We start from the raw sequence: 19,643 nt of genomic DNA on the forward strand, positions 1-19,643 counted from the left end.
TTATGCCCCTTTAGTTACATTTTCCCCTCTTTAGGAGCTCAATTTATCAAAGCGCACACTAGGAGCCAAATATATTACCCAGGGCTGTGTGCAAAGTGATGTTTTGCCTCCTTCCAACTATCCCAGCCCTAAACACGCATATCCATGAGCTGGTTAATAATTTAAGATGGAAAAAGCAAAGGGGGTCTAAAGGACTCTGCCAGCCAAGAATCCAGAAGCAAGGGCTACTAGAATTCTGCAGCTGACAGTGGATGGTGCAGGTGCAGAATTGCATACGTCTGCATGTTATCACTGCCGCAGAAATCTCTTACCCTTGCTGCAGAAATCAGCCCTGGAGTGCCCCAGAATTCCAAGGGCCTGGGTATGGGCCAGTGTAGCTTTGGAACCAAGTAGTGAAGATTATCTGAAGGATAATTTTTCTAGTCAACCAAATGTAAGTACGGAGATTTTATACCCATTTTTTTTTTGTGGTCGTGATGTCTGTGAATTGGTGATGCAGATGTGTGGTGACTTGATGGATGATATTCTTCTTCTCCCAGCCTTCAAGGAGACCAGGCAAATCAAAAGTGTCTCTTGCTTTTTTTTTTTGTTTTTGTCCTCCAGCATCACCAACTTGAAGTACTGGGGCCGTTGTGAACCAATCACCTCCAAGACACTACAGCTTCTCAATGACCTGTCCATTGGATATCCTTTTCTAAACTGGCTTCTGTGCACAGCAAAAAGTATGGCATGCTAATCTTGGAAATTATGGCCTCCTGCTGTTGCTACTTTCATTAACTATAGTATATACTTGGGTATCCTCCATTTTCCTGAAATTAAAGCAGTACCCACAGAGAATCCAGAATAAAAGTTCCCAGCTGATTGGTGGAAGCATCCTGATGATGTTAACCTTTGCAACTATAAAGTTTGAATTGTTCTTGGTGAGCTTTTCACCAAGAACAGTAAATCCTATAAAAGTATTTGAGCTATTTTTCTCCTCAATTCTCCCAAAGGTTGTACACGGCTGGTGTCATTCTGAATAGGAGAGGAGCTTATTCTTGATACACAGTGGTTACCTTAGGCAAGAGTTTAGGGCTCAAGTTAAATTCTCTCTTGGAACCCCCCACCCAGAGAGCTTCTCTAGAATATTCATAATTCATACGAGAAACTGCTGGGTTTTATCGATTTCCTTACAGATAGGTGTTTAATATGACTGTTCTCTTATTGATCAGTTAAATACTGCTTAGAAGAGAACAATTTTTTTCCACTTGGCAATAGTATACTCAAGTGGATTGGAAAAATAGATGTTTGGGTAAACCGTACTTAATCCAAGGAGTTTTTTTCCATCTTAAAGATTCTTGGTTGGCTTCACACTTTCCTTGACTTTGTCTTTACGTACAGTAGTGTAAGGAAGTTAGTGAAGCTTAGTGCGGTACAGTTCATGCTGAACAATCACACGGTGAGTGATTCAAACCCCTCTTCCATCCTCTCTCCATCGTCCACACACATGAAGGAGAGGTCAAGCTGAGGTCCTGGCTGCCACCACAGCACAGGCTGTTCCCACTCCCATCACACTGCCAGATTACAGTTCCAAGCATCAGAGCTGCTTTTTGGGATCAGGGTGACCTGAGTTACGTCGACATCACCTGCTACATTTATACCTGAAATAAGTTGTTAGCAGGCAACAACCACAATAATTTTAAAAAGAAAAGAAAAATACCCTTACATCCTTAAGGAATGACCATGGAGCCATTAGCCTAAAAGGGCTCAGTAATTCTCAAATTACTGGCTTGCATTCTGCCTCTAACCCATGTTTTCACCTTTTTAACGTGTTTTCTTTTTTTCAATAGAGCGAGCACTTTTCATTTTTGGGTATTAACAATCAGTCCAACCTGACTGACATGCGGTGTCGGACTACCTTCTACACAGCACTTGGGCGTCTCCTCATGGTGGATTTAGGTACTGCAATAAATCCTGAGGCTCATGAATTAATCTGGCACTGTTTAAATTTTTATTTGAGAACAGAAAACTGTATGTGGGGGAAATCTTCTCTGTTGTTTCAGTAATAGCAAAATCATCTGGAATAACAGTCAAATTTCACCAAGAACACATCATGCTGGCATAGTCCCTATAACTGGAAGAGAATACTGCATACTCCCAAAGTTTCTGATATGCTTATGGCTATAAAATTCTCATCCATAAAATAAGAGAATTGTGCTTTGAGACTCCTGAACGCATCCTGTTGGCCTGATACCTCCTCCACCCCAAGTTGAGGTGCAAACCCAATAGAGACGGTCAGCAAAGGGTTTATTGTTCAGGTTTCCAGCACATATGAACCAGGAGGGTTTGATCATCTCTGCAGCACTGATGGTGATAAAAGTAATTTGGGGTCAACTAATAACTGAAGCTCAGTGGTTATTCTAATTTTAAGCTATTTGAATTTAATCCTACTAAAATGACATTATGAAAAATTACTAAGTAAGCATGAAGAAAGCTTCCCAAGTACCTCTTTCAGGTTTGAGTCTTGCCTAGTTCTCATACCAGCCATTGTCCTTTCTTGACTGTCTCTTAATTCTTACTGAAGGCTAAGTCACATCGTACCTAATACACATACCTATATCTCTGATACTGAGACTCAACATCAAAAACTTAGGCTATCCCTGCACTAGAAAGTTTGTTGTTTTTTAGTTTCCAAATTTGTTCTTAAATTACTGTGAACTCTATTAGGATGACGGGACCCTTGGAATTACTCTGGGGCCTACTATTCTTTCATCCCGGCTTATTTCTCAGGCACTTGCAGCTTGGATTGTTTGGAATCAGGGTAACACATGGGGTTGTTTCTCTTTCAGGAGAGGATGAAGATCAGTACGAGCAGTTCATGTTACCACTCACAGCAGCATTTGAGGCTGTGGCCCAGATGTTCAGCACTAACACTTTCAATGAGCAAGAGGCAAAGGTGAGTCTGACACCCACCAGCTAATCAGCTTCTGGTGGAACACGGTCCCTGAGAGAGCCCAGGCTAGCAAGCACTGCCAGAATAGTGCTCATCCTTATACTACCCACTGGTTAGCACTAGACTTAATCTTTTGGGATTGTGAAATTGAAGAACTAGTAGAGATTTATTGAAGTCTAATATTTTGCATTAAAGTATATTAATTCTGAAGCAACTCTTAAGACTTTTTAATGTGCATTTTCAGATATATTAGCATAAAGTTATTTACAATTTCCTGACTTTTCGGTCACCGCTGTATCTTTAATTATGTCCCCTTTTCATTTTTGATAATGTTCATAGGACGTCTTTTTTTTTTTGGTACCAAGAATTGAACCACTTACCATTGAGCGACATTCCCAGCCCACCTCCCCCTTTTTTTCCCCCGCTATTTTGAGACAGGTTCTCACTAAGTTGTTTAGGGCCTTGCTAAATTGCTGGGGCTGGCTTTGAACTTGTGATCCTCCTGCCTCAGACCCCTGAGTTGTTTGGGGATTACAGGGGTCCACCACCACTGCTTTTCTGGATCAGTCCTGACTGAGAGTTTTCAGTCTTATTAGTCTTTGCAAAAAACAAAACATAGTTCTGTTTTACACATTCTATGTGGTTTATATTTTATTCATTTCTACTCTATTCCACTTTATTCCTTTCCACTCTCATCTTTGTTTTCATGTTATTTTCTTTAGAGTTACCCAGTTCTGACTTATTTGCAGCCCTTCTTTCCTGGTATAATCAATATATAAAACTATCAGTGTCTCTTAGCATATTATTCCACATTTATTTTTAATTGTGGTAAAACTTTACCATCTTGACTATTTTATGTATATAGTTTAGCAGTGTTAAGCTGTTCTACATTGTTGTGAAACAAATCTTCAGAATCCACAAGGGTTTTTAAAAATTTTTGTATACACATGATGATAAGTTTTTTTTTATAATTTATCATTTCTGTTAAGATTCCTGCTTCAAATTTCTGTGTGTATGGATCTTAAGTTACTTTTAGTTGTTAATATCTGGCTCTCAGAATTGTCATTCATTGATCGTTGCTTTCCTCATCTTTTTACTTCACACACACCTGCTCTCCTGACCTAGAGGTAACTGCTCAAATCATAAGATACCAGGATGTTAATATATTGGTAATGCTTTCTACTGCACTCCTAACAGCACCGTGGCTGAGTAGGAGAACCACCAGATAGGGTATTGCAAGGCTTTACCTGAGTTTGTGAAGTTCTCCTTTTTTATCTTTAAGTATCATAGTTTTCCATCTTCACATCAGCAGGCTAGTTAGCAACATCACTTTGTCCAACTCTCTACCCTTTGCCCTTGTGTTTTTGGGGTCTGATGAGTACAATTCTAAAAGATGAGGGTAAGTGTGGAACATATTGGTGACTTAGGCTACAGTATTAACCAGTATCAAGGACTTAACCAAGGGGGATCAGTGAATATCAGGTCTTTTCCCATCATATTAGTTACATTAAAAGCAAGTAAAAATTACCCACAAGAACCTCCTTGACAATGGACTATAGCAATCAGACACATCTTTGTCATGTCCCATGAAACAAGTCTTTTAGACTGACCATGTTTTAGACTAGAAAATTGAGCTCCTGGTATCAGCTCAGAAATAGAACCATATGCTTAAAGCACTCTATTCAAAAAAGTATGGTAATTTTTGCCAAAAGAGTGAGGATCCCCATGTGTTCTACCTTCTTGAGCATATTGATAACTGTTGGCGTTTAAACGCAATCTTAATGCTGATAGAACACCCCCCCCCCCAGTAGAAATTTTGTTGATGGAATATTGGGTTTGACATCTTGGTGCATGCTTGTGAGTCCTAAGATGGGCCTTCCTACCACCTAGCAGTATGAGCACTGGCAAGTTATTTGACCTCTTCAAAACCATGTCTCTGTCAGTGATTTACAGCCCCAAGGTTTGACATAATAGTCTTATTTCCAGACCCCAACCAAACAGAAGGTACTTTGTAAATTCCCCTTATCTTCCTTCTGGTAGGGTCTGCATTTGAGTTCTTTTAGGACCCAACCCTTTAGGATATATTCTTTCTTTTCTTCTGTGGGCTTTCCCCCTACCCCATTCTTTTGGAACAGCTTTTTCCCCCCCTTAAATTTATCATTTTAATATCTTTAAAACTTATCAGCCTTGATTTTTGCTATACTGAGCCACAGGCCATCCTGTTTTCTTAGTACAGCTTGTATGTCCCTTATCTGAAATACTTAAACCAGAAGTGTTTCATATTTTTTTTACTTTTTTTTTTTTAATATTTGCATACACATAATGAGATATCTTGGGGATAGGACCCGAGTCTAAATACAAAATCATTTGTTTCATATCACTCAAAAAAGTTTTGGATTTTTGAGCATTTCCTACTTTGGATTTTCATATGAGGATTCTCAACACAATAACAAGCTTTCCAGAACTCATTTTCCAAGTGAAAAGATCTCATTCTAGCATGGAGGAAAGTGATTCAAAATATTCAGTAAATATTTGTTGAACTAGAAGGAAGAATTTGATTACAAGGTGTGTGAAATCCCCCATTGTTTGGCTTTTCTTCTATTTTTACATTTTTGTCTTCTGTTACAGCGAACTCTAGTTGGCCTAGTGAGAGACCTGAGGGGGATAGCTTTCGCCTTCAATGCCAAGACCAGCTTCATGATGCTGTTTGAATGGATGTATCCTAACTCAAACTAGAATTATAGTATACAAGCCTCAACTGGAACATAACTTGGTGAAGGAGTTATGGGAGTTGGGGGGTTGGCAAGGGAGGTATGGTGAGGCAAGAAGATGAGGAGTTTCCCATAAGGTCTGCCATGTGTCTGTCCTATAAGCTACTACTTCAAAGTGGTCTAATGACACAATGTTGCCTGAGGTTAGGACATGAATGAGATCATTTCCCAGTTTCTCTTATAGGGCCCAGATATATAAATTCCTGTGGAACTGTTGCATGTAAACTCCATTACTTTTAGAAAAGAGAGATGGTTCCATGTACTCCCCACCCCCGAAAAAAAATGAAAGGAAGAAAAGAAAAATAGTTTTTAGTATTAGGAAGTCTAACTTTACTTCATAATCTTGAACAGATCATTTCAAATCTGTGTGCCTCTGTTTAAATAATTATGACAAGGAAATAGTTTATCCCCTGTCCCATCATAGCAGTGGTAAAGAGTAAATAACAATACGAAATACACTGTGCTTTGCAGAAAGAAAAGCACTGTATAATTTAAAGTGTATCATTAGATACACTTTACAGACTAAAAGAGTACAAAATCACTTCAGCGTTTTCTAGATAGAATGATTCCCAGGTTAGCAAGCAAGAGACAGGAAAGTAGAGGACTATAATTTGAGTTTATACTTGGCTAGTGCTGACAAATTATTTAAAATTCTGTATCTTTCTGGATTCAGAAATTCTTCCTCAGCTTCTTATTTACAGATACCCATCCTACATGCCAATTCTCCAGCGGGCCATTGAGCTCTGGTACCATGACCCAGCCTGCACCACACCTGTGCTCAAGCTGATGGCTGAACTAGTTCATAACAGGTAAACAGGTGGAAGACATCAGAAGGGCACAGCTACTCTTTAGCTGAGAAAGCCCTGAGAGAATTTTCTTAATCATGCTTTGGGAAGACTGTGGGAGATAAGATGGCACTGCTATCAAACTCGAAAACCTATAAAAGTTGGTTTTTCTTTGAAAGAAGAATATCAACCACACAAAGCCATAGCGCCTGCAGGAAATAAGTCACCTGTTAGTCTCAGGGTTTCCATTCTTATGAAAAGGTGTTTGGCAAACAAGATTCTGATTTCCCTGCCTACAGATACAAAAGTTAATGTGGTAATGGTGTCACATCTGGCACATTTCAGAGTAGAGATAGTTGAGAAGATTATGAAATAACCTTCTTTAGAAAAGTCCTTATTTAGACAAATTGAAGAGGGATCAATAAAGTTTTGCTTTTGTTGAAAAGTAAGAAATACTTCCAAAATACCAATTTTAAAAAGATCTGGGGATATAGCTGTCATAGAGTGCCCCTGAGTTCAATTCCCAGTACCTCCCAAAAAAAATTTAAAAAGAATTATTTATTTATAAAATAGATACTTGAGAGTACCCAGTGTCTGCCGGGCCACTTCCTTATCTGTTGTGCTAGGCAGAAAAGAAGACAATTTCAGGTTGTGATTAAGTGCTGTGGGAAAAAAGAAAAATTGAAAGGAATAGGAAGCTCAAAAGGCCTCTTAGAGACTCAATGACAAGATGACTCTGGTAGCCCTGCAAGGGTAAGGCGTGGTCTAAACTGAGAACACAACTGCAGAGTACTAAGAGAGGCAGAGTTTGCTGTGATCTGAGACAGACAAATGCCACTGTAATGACAGCCTGGCAAGGCAGGCTGTGATAGAGAGAGTCAAACCAGTAGGCAGAGGCCCAGTTTCCTGTGTCCCACACAGCAGTAGAGGAATTGGCATTGATTCTCATTGCAGTGGGAAGCTTCTAGGGCATTTTAAGCAAGGTTGTAAAATGATCTTGATTACATCATCTAAAGGTGTTGTTCTAGCTGCTACTGTATAAAGAATGGGGACCACTGCAGGCAAGAGTAGAAACAGGGAGGTCCTTTAGGCAGTGGGTGGATTCAGGGCACATTTTAGAACTAGATCTTCATGGATTTGATGGAGACGGGGGGAGTCAAGAAGGGCTCCTGGATTTGAGACTTCACCAACCTTTGTCAGATGCTCACAAGTAGAGCAGACAAATCCCAGCTACTAGGGAGGCTGAGGCCAGCCTGGACAACTAAGTGAGACTCTGTCCCAAAAGGGGATGGGGGTGTAACTCAGTGATAGAGCACTCCTAGGTTCAATTCCCAATATCACCACCACCGCCACCCCATTAAAAAAAAGAAAGAAAGAAATTTGACAAAAGAAGAGGTTTTATGCTCTCATGAACAAAGAACTCAAAACAATATTGTTGGAAAAAAATCTTCCTTTTCTACCTAGCTTCTATTGGAGCAATCCAAGTCCCTTTGTATCTTTTCTTCTTCTAAAATGATAACAATGTATATACCCCTCCCTCCCTTCATTGCCACTGAGGCTATAAGGGTGATTAAATTATTGTCTGAAGGGCTGTAATAGGAGCTATATGTTAAGTGAAATTGGGAATTATCAAAGAGTAATTTTAGATGTTGCCTCTTTTTGTTTGCTTTGGTGCTGGGGGATTGAACCCAGGGACACTCAACCACTGAGAGACATCCCCAGTCCTTTTTTAATTTTGAAACAGGGTCTCACTAAATTGCTGAAGCTGGCTTCAAACTGACATTCTCCTGCCTCAGCCTCCCAAATTGCTGGGATTACTGGCATGCACCACTATACCCAACTTGTTTGCTTTTTGGCTTTTCTTTTTCAGTGCAAAGGATGGAACTCAGGCCTTCACATATGCTAGGCAAGCATTCTACACTGAGATACCACCCAGCTCTGTTTGTTTCTTGAAAATATTTTCAATTTGAGTAGCAGAAACATGAATACAATATGTTGGGCTTCTGGGGATTAGCGACATAACTGTATAAATATCTTCAGCAAACTTGGTTATCCTCACCTTGGGACAAGTTGTCTGTATATTCTACTCCAGTAAGAGCCTCATGTACCCCTGTTTTCCAAGAAAACACTTTTGACTCTTTCTCCCTGTATATTCTCTGCTCAGATCCCAGCGACTCCAGTTTGATGTCTCTTCTCCCAATGGCATCTTGCTTTTCCGAGAAACCAGCAAGATGATAACAATGTACGGTAAGTACTTTAGAGCAACAGGCCCCTGGAAATAGTCAAGATAGCATTCCCAGGGGTGCTTTGTTCCTTATACATATGTATCACAGTGCCAGTTGCTAGCATGCTGGAATTTGTATACCTTTGGAATAGGAGGGTCAGGGTGGCATAAAAATATTAATTCTAATGTGGCTGATTAAATATTTATCTTACATGTCTACTCAGGCAATCGCATCCTGACACTAGGAGAGGTCCCAAAGGATCAAGTTTATGCCCTAAAGCTCAAAGGCATCTCTATCTGCTTCTCTATGCTGAAGGCTGCTCTCAGTGGGAGTTACGTCAATTTTGGAGTCTTCCGTCTCTATGGAGACGATGCCCTGGACAACGCTCTACAGACCTTCATTAAGCTGCTTCTCTCTATTCCCCACAGTGATCTCCTGGTAAGCCTTAAGCCTCATTCATTGATAGGATCTTGCCCCACATCATTTTTTTTTTTTAACCTAAGACTGTGATTGAATGTTTCTCCCAAGAAACCACAAGCTAACCCCTTTCTGCTAACAAACTTTTTTTTTTAACCAAGTGAAAGGAACAAAACTATTTTATTTAAGGTCTGCTTCCTCCATGCCGAAGACCACACTAACTAGGATGATTTTCTTCCTCCTCTGCCATAGGATTACCCCAAGCTCAGCCAGTCTTACTATTCACTACTGGAAGTCCTGACCCAGGACCATATGAACTTTATTGCAAGTCTGGAACCTCATGTTATTATGTATATTCTCTCTTCCATTTCTGAAGGACTTACTGCACTTGGTAAGCAACACAGTGGGCTGACTTATACCACTTAACAGAAGGAAAGAATCTTGCCCCAAAGTTCAAAGGATTATTGTTTTAGGAAGTACACCCCAACAACCAAGTATGATAGTCATAGCACATTCTCATGCAGCAAGTTCTTATTGATCCCCTCCTAAATACCAGGCACTGTGTGAGATACTAAGGATACTATAATTAACAACATATAGACCCTGTCTTTAAAGAACTTTGTACCTAGTGAATTAAACAGGCACACAAATGGATATCTGCCTGTTTACTATACTTACACACTGCAGTGAGGTGAGTGCAGTGTGCCACAAGCCCTCAGGAAGAATACCTAAACTCCTGGCTTTGAGAAGATGTGATCAGGGAAGGCCTGCTGAAGGCTTGACAGCAAAGCACCCACCAGGCTGGGCCAGTGGCACACACCTGTAATCAAGAGCAGCTCAGGAGGATTGCAAGTTCAAAGCCAGCCTAGTAACTGAAAGAGGCCCTAAACAACTTAGCAAGACCATGTCTCTGCATAAAATATATATTTTATGTATACATATATGTAATATATAAGGGCTGGGGATGTGGCTCAGTGATTGAGCACCCTTGGATTCAATCCCCAGTACAAAAAAAAAGCATACATAGCAAATCTGCACAGGTGTTACCCAAGTTGCTAGCCATGAGCCCTGCTGGCAAGGAGGAGGCAGGAATTCCAGATAGCTACAGTAATGCAGAAGAGTTAGGAATGAAGTGAGGCTGAATTCTGAGTAGGTACAAAAATGAATGTCATGAAGGGCCCTTCTAGTAATATTAGGGTGTGTTTAGACTCTTTCCTGAAGGCAGTAGAAACTCCATAAGTTTTTCCATCCTAGTCCATAGTCCATACAGTTCCTATTGACTGTTTTGTTTCTACGTTACCTCTCCAAAGTTTTTGTGTATACATATGCATGTGTGTGTTTTTAGAGAATAAAACACTTTTTTTTTTTATATTAGGGTGGGCAAAACAGAAATAAGGTTAAGTTAACTGCAGAATAATCAAGCTATATTACAAATGTACACAGAATGACTTCTAGATTATCGATTGTGAATTATCCGTATGTCTGGGCCATTTCTATGATACACATTTACTTCCATCAGGAGCTTATCCATATCGAGGACAGTCCAGTCAGGTGTCAGATCTTGCTTTGGAAGGCCATTTTATATCTTCTTAAAAACAGAGGGACCGAGCTGGGGTTGTGGCTCAGCAGTAGAGCGCTCGCCTAGCACATGTGAGGCCCTGGGTTCAATGCGCAGCACCATGTAAAAATAAATAAGTGAAATAAAGGTATTGTATCCAACTACAACTAAAAAATAAATATTAAAAAAACAAAAAGAAAAATAGAGGGACCTCACTGGGCACAGTGTCACACACCTGTAATCCCAACAGCTGGGGAAGCTGATCCAGGAGGATCACAAGTTCAAGGCCAGCCTCAGCAATTTAGTGAGGCCCTAACTAACTTAGTGAAGTGCTACCTTAAAAAGGACTGAGGATATAGTTTAGTGGTGCAGTGCCTCTGGGTTCAATCCCTAGTACTGAAAAGAAGAAAAAAATAGAGGGACCTCAGCACTCCAGGAATCAGAGATTTATTTACTCTTTGAAGTATTTATCATTCAGCCCATTTGCTTCACCTAGTCAGCATTCAGTCCACATGGGTTGTGCTATCATGTTGCCTTGGTAAAAATTCACAGATGAGTTGAGCACAATGGTGCACACCTGTAATCCCAGTGACTTGGGAGGCTGAGGCAGGAAGATTGCAACTTTGAGGCTAGCCTCAACAGTTTAGTAAGACATTAAATGGGCTGGGGCTATAGCTCAGTGATAGAATACCCACAGGCTCAAGCCTTAGTGTATATGGGGTGGCGGGGGGTGCAGGGGCAACAAAGGCTGGCTTTCCCCAAGATGCTTCAAAGATAACAATACACTCCATTCTAAAAAATGTAGATGTCCACAGGCTATATGAAGTTGGTTTTAACGCCATACCCTCTACACCAGGTAACTCAGCATAGGCCCACACCTCAGCCTTGTTGGATTCTAATCACAGTGTTTTCAGTTACTAGCGCTGTGTGATTTTTCAGCAAGTTTCACAGCCTCTCCAAACTGTGCTGTTCTTGTGTGTAAGGTAGAACACATACATCCTAGAGTTCTTGAGAGGATAGAGATAATACCTATAATGTACTCAGCACAGTATTTGGCACAAATGAAGTGCTGGATGAATGTAAACTAGTTGTAATTTTTTTAAATTGAAAGTAAAATTTAAGAAAATTCCACAAACTAAAAATACACACACATCTTTCTAAACTATTTGTGATTTTTTCACAAAGCAAAAGACATATATCCATAACACATTGAGCCAGTAATTTAATTAATATTATTACCATACACTCAGTATCAATAGAAATTGGACTCGGTATGGTGGCAAACACCGGTAATTCCAGGTCTGTGGGAGACTAAGGCAGGAAGATTGTAAGCTCAAGGCCAGCCTCGGCAACTTAACTAAATGCCGTCTCAAAAATAAAAAGTCTGGGGCTGAAGCTCAATGGTAGAGCACTTGCCAGTGTGCTACCAAAAAACTTAGAAGTTGGGCCTTGCTATATGATAGTATGATGGGGTAAGAGGTTAACAGGAGACATCCTGAGTTGGGCTTTGGCTGAAATGACCACATGCCCAGTCTTCATGGGGTACTTCTCTGGGATCTAGTCAAGCGTGATCCCTATTGCCCAAGTCACCTTCAACAGCTCAGTATCCCTCTCTTCCCCCTGCCCGCTTGGCTCCAGACACCATGGTATGCACAGGCTGCTGCTCCTGCCTGGACCACATCGTGACATACCTCTTCAAGCAGCTGTCACGTAGCACCAAGAAGAGAACAACACCCCTGAACCAGGAGAGTGACCGCTTTCTGCACATCATGCAGCAGCATCCAGAGATGATCCAACAGGTAAGGAAGCTGCCAAAGGTTAGGAAGCAGTGACAAGGTGTCCTACAGTAGAAGAGAGTGGAGGCCAAGCAAGATGATGAATTGACCTCTCAGGTTCACACTGCTAAGGTAGAATTCATGTCTTAAAATCAGTGGAGCTGGATGCTCATGCCTGTAATCCCAGAAACACAGGAGGCTGGGGCAGGAGGTTCACAAGTCTGAGGCCAGTAACTTAGCAAGACCCTGTCTCAAAAAATAAAAATTAGGCAGGGGATGTAGCTTAGTGGTAAAGCACTGGAGTTCAATCTCTAGTATCCCCCCAACCAAAATTAAAATTTATAGTGGATTTTTTTACTAAATAATCATTGGATATAGAAAGTCTAAAAAAAGTCAGGTTCTGAATTGTTGTTCTGAATGGCACAAACCTTTTGTCTTGATCCTATTTCATGCACTGTCCTCTTCCCATGCACTGCTGCCCATTGGTGAACACTGAGTGTAAGTTAGCAGTAATCAACCTTCTTTCTGGCTTATGCTTCCATTTGCAAAGCTAGAACAAGAAAGTAACTGACCACACAGATCACACATATGTCTCCATATTTTATTTGTAACAAAAACAAGATTTGAAGGAACCTGCAGAAATACAATACTAAAATGATGAGAAACTGGGATTAGTAGAATTTTTCATATTTAAACCAATAGTGTTTTAGACGCTGTCACCATTGTCTGTTCCTCAATAGCAATGAAATAATTCACAACTCCATCATATCCACAAAATGTCAAAAAAGCTGTCTGAGACCAGTACTTGGAAGCAATACTCTAAGGTGGTTTCGCGTACTGTAGTTGGTTTACTTGACTTCATCCCAGTCCCCACAAGTCAAAAATAAACTGGGAAGGTCCATTTGTAAATGAAATTATCAAGTCAGTTTAAAGAACAGGAAATCTTAGATGAAGAAAAACTTACCTTGAAATAAGACTGAAATTAAGCGTCACAAAATATTTATCTGGTTTACCCTACATAGAAAAAGCTTTTCCTAATACCCTCCTCTATTTGGGATCTATCAACTTATTTTGGGTAACCACATACTAGGTCACTGCCTGGTTTTCCATTTTCAGATGCTGTCCACGGTGCTGAACATCATCATCTTTGAAGACTGTAGGAATCAGTGGTCTATGTCTCGACCTCTGCTTGGCTTGATACTACTTAATGAAAAGGTAGGAAAGCCAGCTTCCTAATGGCAGAGGCAGTGGTGACATACATTGGCTGTCCCAGGCACTATGAGAAAGGCTTATAGAAAGCAGGCATGGTGGTTGTATGCCTGCAGTCTCAGCTACTCAGGAGATTAAGGAGGATCACAAGTTTAAGGCCAGTCTAGGCAACTTAGTGATACCCCATCTCAAAAGAAGGGGCTGGGAATATAGCTCAGTGGTAGAACACTTGCCTAGCATGCATGAGACTCTAGGTTCAATTCCCTAGTACGGCAAAAAAATAAAAATAAATAAAGGCTAATAGAAATATCCCAGAATGCCGCAGTCTGGCTGGGCACAAAATCACGAGCCACCACACAGCTTGTAGATTCAAACAGCAACTCTTTATTCCCGAACTCACACGAGCCGTCTACAATCACGTTCTGGGGAAATCCACGTTCTCTGCACAAATCCACCCCCACTGGGCTTCTGTCTCCCAAAAAATACTGTCTGAATCCCGTGAGAACTCAAGGGGAACTCAGGCAGCAGGATACACCCTATTCCCAGCAGGAATAACCTTAAACCTGGAACCACCCTAAACCCGGATTGTCCTAAACCGGGAACACCCTAAACCCGGATCCACCCTGGTCCTTGAGCAAGGTCACCTTACATGCAATGTCACTGCAAAATGTCCTATTTCCACAAGTCCTTCCACTAAGCAACATGGGGTACTCTGGCAAGGAAATTGTCATACCTACTTGGCTAATGGCTCCCAGCACCAGAAGTATGGCAAAACAGGGAATTTGGGCCATTTACTGAGCATACCCTATTCCTGCTTGCCTGATAGAAGTAGTCCATGTGGCAGTTCAAAGGGTAAAATTCATTTCCTCTAAGTAGTAAGAGGACTCCTTTAAAGGAAGAATGTACCTGGATATCACAGCACTTGATAACCCAAATTCTAGTTCCAGTTCCACCATAAATAAATAGGTCTTGATTTCTATAAAAGAAAACAGCTTAAGGTACTTTAGAAATTTAAAATTCCGGATTTTTAGTTGTGCACACTCCTGTAATCCCACCTGCCCAGGAGGCTTAGGCAGGAGGATCACAAGCTCAAGGCCGACCTGGGCAACTTAGCAAGGCCCTATCAGAATTTTAAGAAAAAAGAAGAGGGTGTAGCTCACTAGTAGAGTGTTCCCTCCTAATTATCACACACACACACACACACACACACAAATACTAATGATTTTTCTAAGTAGGATATCCTGAATTTTTAAAAAAAAAAGTATCCAGGGGCTGGAGTGGTGGCTCAGTGGTAGAGCGCTTGCTTAGCATGTTGTTGAGTCACTGGGTTTGATTCTCGGCACCACATATAAATAAATAAAATAGGCATACATTGTCAACTAAAAAAAATTTTTAAAAAAAAGTATCCAGTTTTAGTAGGTAGTGTATTCCATTCCTTCTTTAAAAACATTATTCCACCACTCTGTAGGTGAACAAAAGGCTAATCTGCCTTTCCCCCATCTTCCCTTACCTTCTGTTTCATTCCTTGCCCACAGTATTTTTCTGACCTAAGGAACAGTATCGTCAACAGCCAGCCACCAGAGAAGCAGCAAGCCATGCATCTGTGTTTTGAAAACCTGATGGAAGGCATTGAGCGGAATCTTCTAACAAAAAATAGAGACAGGTAAGCACAGAGGACCCTGCCAAGAAAACCTGGGCAGCTGTTAAATTTTAAATCATTGAAACAAGGGCCATTCTCTGTATTTGAAGCCCATCTAAACCAACGTTGTCCAATAGAAAGCACGCCACATATATAATTTTAAAGTTCTTAGTAGCCACATTTTTAAAGAGTCAAAAGAAACAAGCAAAATTCAATTCAATATTTTATGTAACCTAGTTTGTCTAAAATATGTCAATATTATAATCAATACTTTACAATTGAGTCTTAACATTCATTTTATTGTACTATCTTAAATTCCATGTATTTTATACTTACTGGCACACCTCAGTTCAGAAGCTAAATTTTCATCAGTCATCCTTGATATCTATTTAGATTTCATAAATTTATTGTTGACAAAGTAGATTCCCATACCCAGGTTGTTCCAAACATACTTAGATGTTTTCTAGTAGCTGAACTGAATATCTGGGTTTTTTAATTCATTTTTATTTAATTCTAGTTAAGGTATTTTAATTTAAAATTAACTAAAATCTGACTGGAAAACTGAATTTTAAATTCTATTTGATTCAGTTCTAAGTCACACAGGCCACAGATGTGGCTAACGTGGTTAGCAACTGCCATATTGGAAACACCAGCTCCATATCACTGATCTCTTGGCATTAATTAAGAGATGAGATAGCTTCATCCTCTTACCACCCTCTCTTTGTGAGGGGTTACTTAACACACCCCTGTGATTGATACTCCTTTTATACTGTCATGCTGAATTTCAGGTCCCCGGATTTGACCACCTCTAGCTTGCTATGAAATTGCCAGGTAGAAAGTGGGGCAGAACTTGGCCAGCTTTCCCTTATAGTTTAACAGTGAGATTAACTGACCTAGAACTAGAACCCATCTGTCTATTCCTTTGTTTTTCTTCTCAGTAGCCACTTCTCTGATGTCTGTCTGTCATATTCATATATATATATATATATATATATATGTGTGTGTGTGTGTGTGTGTATATATATATATATATATATACACACACACACACATATACATATATATGTATGTATTTTTAAGCAAAAACTTTTCCCTACCACCCTCCCCCAACCCACATGCATCCTTTCTTCAGGTTCACCCAGAACCTGTCAGCATTCCGTCGGGAAGTCAACGACTCGATGAAGAATTCCACTTACGGCGTGAATAGCAATGATATGATGAGCTGACACCTCCTTGGACTCTACTTGTACAGAGCAGCATCCCTTTGGTGTGGCCCAGAGGGGCAAACAATTACAAGGGAAAGGGCCTGGCTGATCCTGGCTCCTTCCTCCAGGGGTGTGGGGAAAATGGCAAAGGTCAACTAGCTACTTCCCCAGGGAATAGGGGTGTGTGTGCACTCACTAGTGGGCAGGGCGCTGCTGGTTCCTGGGCAACTGGGTGGGAAGGGTGGTGGGAGGAAACAGAGACACAAACATCTGAGACTCCAGCCCCTTCCTGCTGGGGCCACCCAATGGGGGAGAACCCCCAGTGTCCTGCCACAACCTGCCTTGTATAAACATGTACATTTTTTCATAACATTTTGAACAAGGTTTATATTGACTCAAGTTTAAAAACAAAAAGTGTGACTGAAAAATTTTTACAGAGTCTAGTGCACCAATGCTGATGTGAGGGGTTATGTATGCGAGTGAAGAAAATGTGTATTCTGGTGGCCTGAAGCTTTACTGGACAAGGATGTGTGAAAGTGCAGAGATATATTTAGTGACACAGTGTAGAGAGGCAAAAAAAAAAAAAAAAAGTAAAAATTCCAAATGTATATTTTTTCTTATCGCCCTTTCCTTACCCCAGAAATGATCACTTCCTGTTGCTGTATTAACCCTTGTTATTAGGAACTCTAAGCCATGCCAGAGCACTGTCCTTCCCGTTTAACTGTGGATGCTGCCCTAGGTCCCCTGACCTCTTGCAGTGACAAATAACTCCAGCTAAAAGTGTTTGGTGTTCTTATCACCATCCTTTCTCCCACTTTGCTTACCCTCATCCTCAGACAGATGCCTCTTGCTTTTAAAAGTTGGATTTAACTATGTGTTTTAGGGTTCTTGGTCTCTGTATAAAGGAGAGACCATAGAGAAGTAAATGAGCCAGTTGCTCTCTGGTTGAGCAATTTGGGTGAGTCCACCAGAGGCCTGACTGTGTGTGGCCATAACTTTGTCTTCCCCAGCCCTCGAGGCAGTGTGTGTGGGTGTGTGTGTGTGGATATTTATGTATGTACCCTGCACTCGTGAATGTATGTACTGGAGGAAGTTACGACAGGGGAGGGGTTCTTAATAACAAGGTCTACCTAGCATGAAGTATTTAACATTTTCCCACCCCTTGAAAATATACATTTTTATAAAATGAAAACCATAATAAATGTTTTGAATATAAAAAATTAACCTACAGAGGAAAATTAATGGAGAAAGCTATTTGCCTTGTACTTTTTCCACAATTATTGCTGCTAGTTGTTCACATCTCTAGTTCAGCTCTTGCCCATGGGACACTCATCAATTAGGTTTTGTTTTTATTTCTCTCCTCTACCCCCAGAAACAAGCCTGTTGATTTTTTTTTTTTTTTTTTTTCCTTTTCCTCTGGCGACTGTGTGGTGACTCCTTTCTTGCGTGATCAGGTTGCGGATAGACTTGTAAGGGTGTTTGCTGCATACAGTGTAAGCATTGTGACCGCCAATAAACTTCAATGGTTTCTACTGACCTGGTTTCAGCAATCAAGTCTAGTGTGTGTTCAGGGACGTGTCTCACTCTAAACACAAAGCTGTTTGAAACATGCATTCTTAAAAGCCAGTGAGCGACAGGGGCCTCTCAGCCTTAAAAATTAACTTTGTTTCTCGTCAGAGTAAATGCAAGTGGTGGCCACACCTATAATCCCAGTGACTCGGGAGGCTAAGGCAGGAGGATAGCAAGTTCAAGGCTAGCTTGGGCAACTTAGTAAAACTGTGTCTCAAAATACAAAAAAAAAAAAAAAAAAGTCTGGGGATGTTGTTGCCCAGTGGTAGAGCACCCCTAGTTTAAAAAAAAGCATTGGACTAAGTCTCACTCAACTTCGTTTTCAAAGTATGATTGGTTCGGCTGACGTGCATAAGGGATAGCATATGTTGTCCACAGCTGAATGAAGCCACCTCTTTACTAGCATGGTACTAATGTGGCCACCCGCAGACAAGCAGTAATTGAAGAAAGCCCAGCTTTGTTAGTGTCTTGACATCTGCTCTTCTGGTGTGGGCTGGGCTTTATTCAGTAGATCCTGACAAGTTCAAAGGCAAATGCTATCCCCTGGAATACTTCCAGACCTTATGGGCCAGATTTAGCAAATGAAGAACACTAATGAAATGTGAACTCCTAATTCCTAAGCTGCACGCAGTACCTAAGTATGCTAGAGCTTCATTACCAAAAACACTGGAAAGCAGGTGTGTACCTTACTGTGGGTTAATAATATCCAGTGAGGGGTTAGGGATGTGGCTCAAGCCGTAGCGCGCTCACCTGGCATGCCTGTGGCCCGGGTTCGATCCTCAGCACCACATACAAACAAAGATGTTGTGTCCACCGAAAACTAAAAAATAAATATTAAAAAATTCTCTCTCTCTCTTTAAAAAAAAAATAATATCCAATGATTCATAGGTTCAAGAGTGCCATCTTGTCTGACTTAAATACTCATTTTTATGCTGTTTCAGCCTTCTTCGAATAGGTATAACCTCAGTTTTGTTTTGAAGGCAAAAAAATTGTATTCTAATGGCACAAGCTCATATCTGTGATCCTGGCAACTCTAGAGGCTAAGATGGCTACAAATTCAGAGACAGCCTCAGCAACTTAGCAAGACCCCATCTCACAAAGACAAAAAGGACTGGGAATGTAGCTCAGTGGTAGAGGACCCCTGTGTTCAATCCCCAGTGCCACCAAAAAACAAACCCAAAAAAGGCAAATAGAATTGACTGATATTAGCATCTGTAAGCCTAGCAGAGAGATAAAATAGTGAGTGGTGAAGTTCCATTATTAAGCAAAATTCTCCTGTGCTCCAGGGACTTAGAATTCTAATTCTGAAGACAAAACAGTAACAACTTTCTCACAGGTACTTGAAAAAGAGTCCCTTTTCCCCAACTATCTTGACATGCCTATCCATCTGCAAAATCCCAGAGCCCTCTTCCTTCCCTTCCACAAAAATAATTTGAGGCAAGAAACTCATCAGGCATGGTGGTCTCATCAGGACAGGCTGAGTACATGGCCAAGGGACTGTTCTCTCCTAATTGCCAATTATAAGAGCAGGTACCCCCCCGCCCCGTAGCCTTTTTTG

The 19,643-nt window shown here is 40.8% G+C and overlaps 1 protein-coding gene across 3 annotated transcripts in view; it reads left to right on the forward strand.

Moving 5' to 3' along the window:
- The window catches only part of Xpo7 (exportin 7), a 39,456-nt gene extending 21,404 nt beyond the window's left edge, over positions 1-18,052 (forward strand). For 2 of the 3 annotated variants that reach the window (XM_027926871.2, XM_027926873.2), the window contains exons 16-28: positions 604-684; positions 1,375-1,438; positions 1,830-1,938; positions 2,829-2,935; positions 5,561-5,649; positions 6,405-6,512; positions 8,653-8,735; positions 8,937-9,151; positions 9,383-9,521; positions 12,327-12,487; positions 13,580-13,678; positions 15,208-15,335; positions 16,444-18,052. In XM_027926871.2, the coding sequence (XP_027782672.1) occupies positions 604-684; positions 1,375-1,438; positions 1,830-1,938; positions 2,829-2,935; positions 5,561-5,649; positions 6,405-6,512; positions 8,653-8,735; positions 8,937-9,151; positions 9,383-9,521; positions 12,327-12,487; positions 13,580-13,678; positions 15,208-15,335; positions 16,444-16,537 (1,477 nt within the window). In that variant the 3' untranslated portion in view covers positions 16,538-18,052. The remainder of the gene's footprint in view (positions 1-603; positions 685-1,374; positions 1,439-1,829; positions 1,939-2,828; positions 2,936-5,560; positions 5,650-6,404; positions 6,513-8,652; positions 8,736-8,936; positions 9,152-9,382; positions 9,522-12,326; positions 12,488-13,579; positions 13,679-15,207; positions 15,336-16,443) is intronic. The other variant, XM_027926875.2, reaches the window with a different exon arrangement.
- The last annotated feature ends 1,591 nt before the right edge of the window (positions 18,053-19,643 follow it).

This window comes from Marmota flaviventris, chromosome 3 (assembly GCF_047511675.1).
Source record: "Marmota flaviventris isolate mMarFla1 chromosome 3, mMarFla1.hap1, whole genome shotgun sequence".
Classification (NCBI taxonomy): Eukaryota; Metazoa; Chordata; class Mammalia; order Rodentia; family Sciuridae; genus Marmota; species Marmota flaviventris.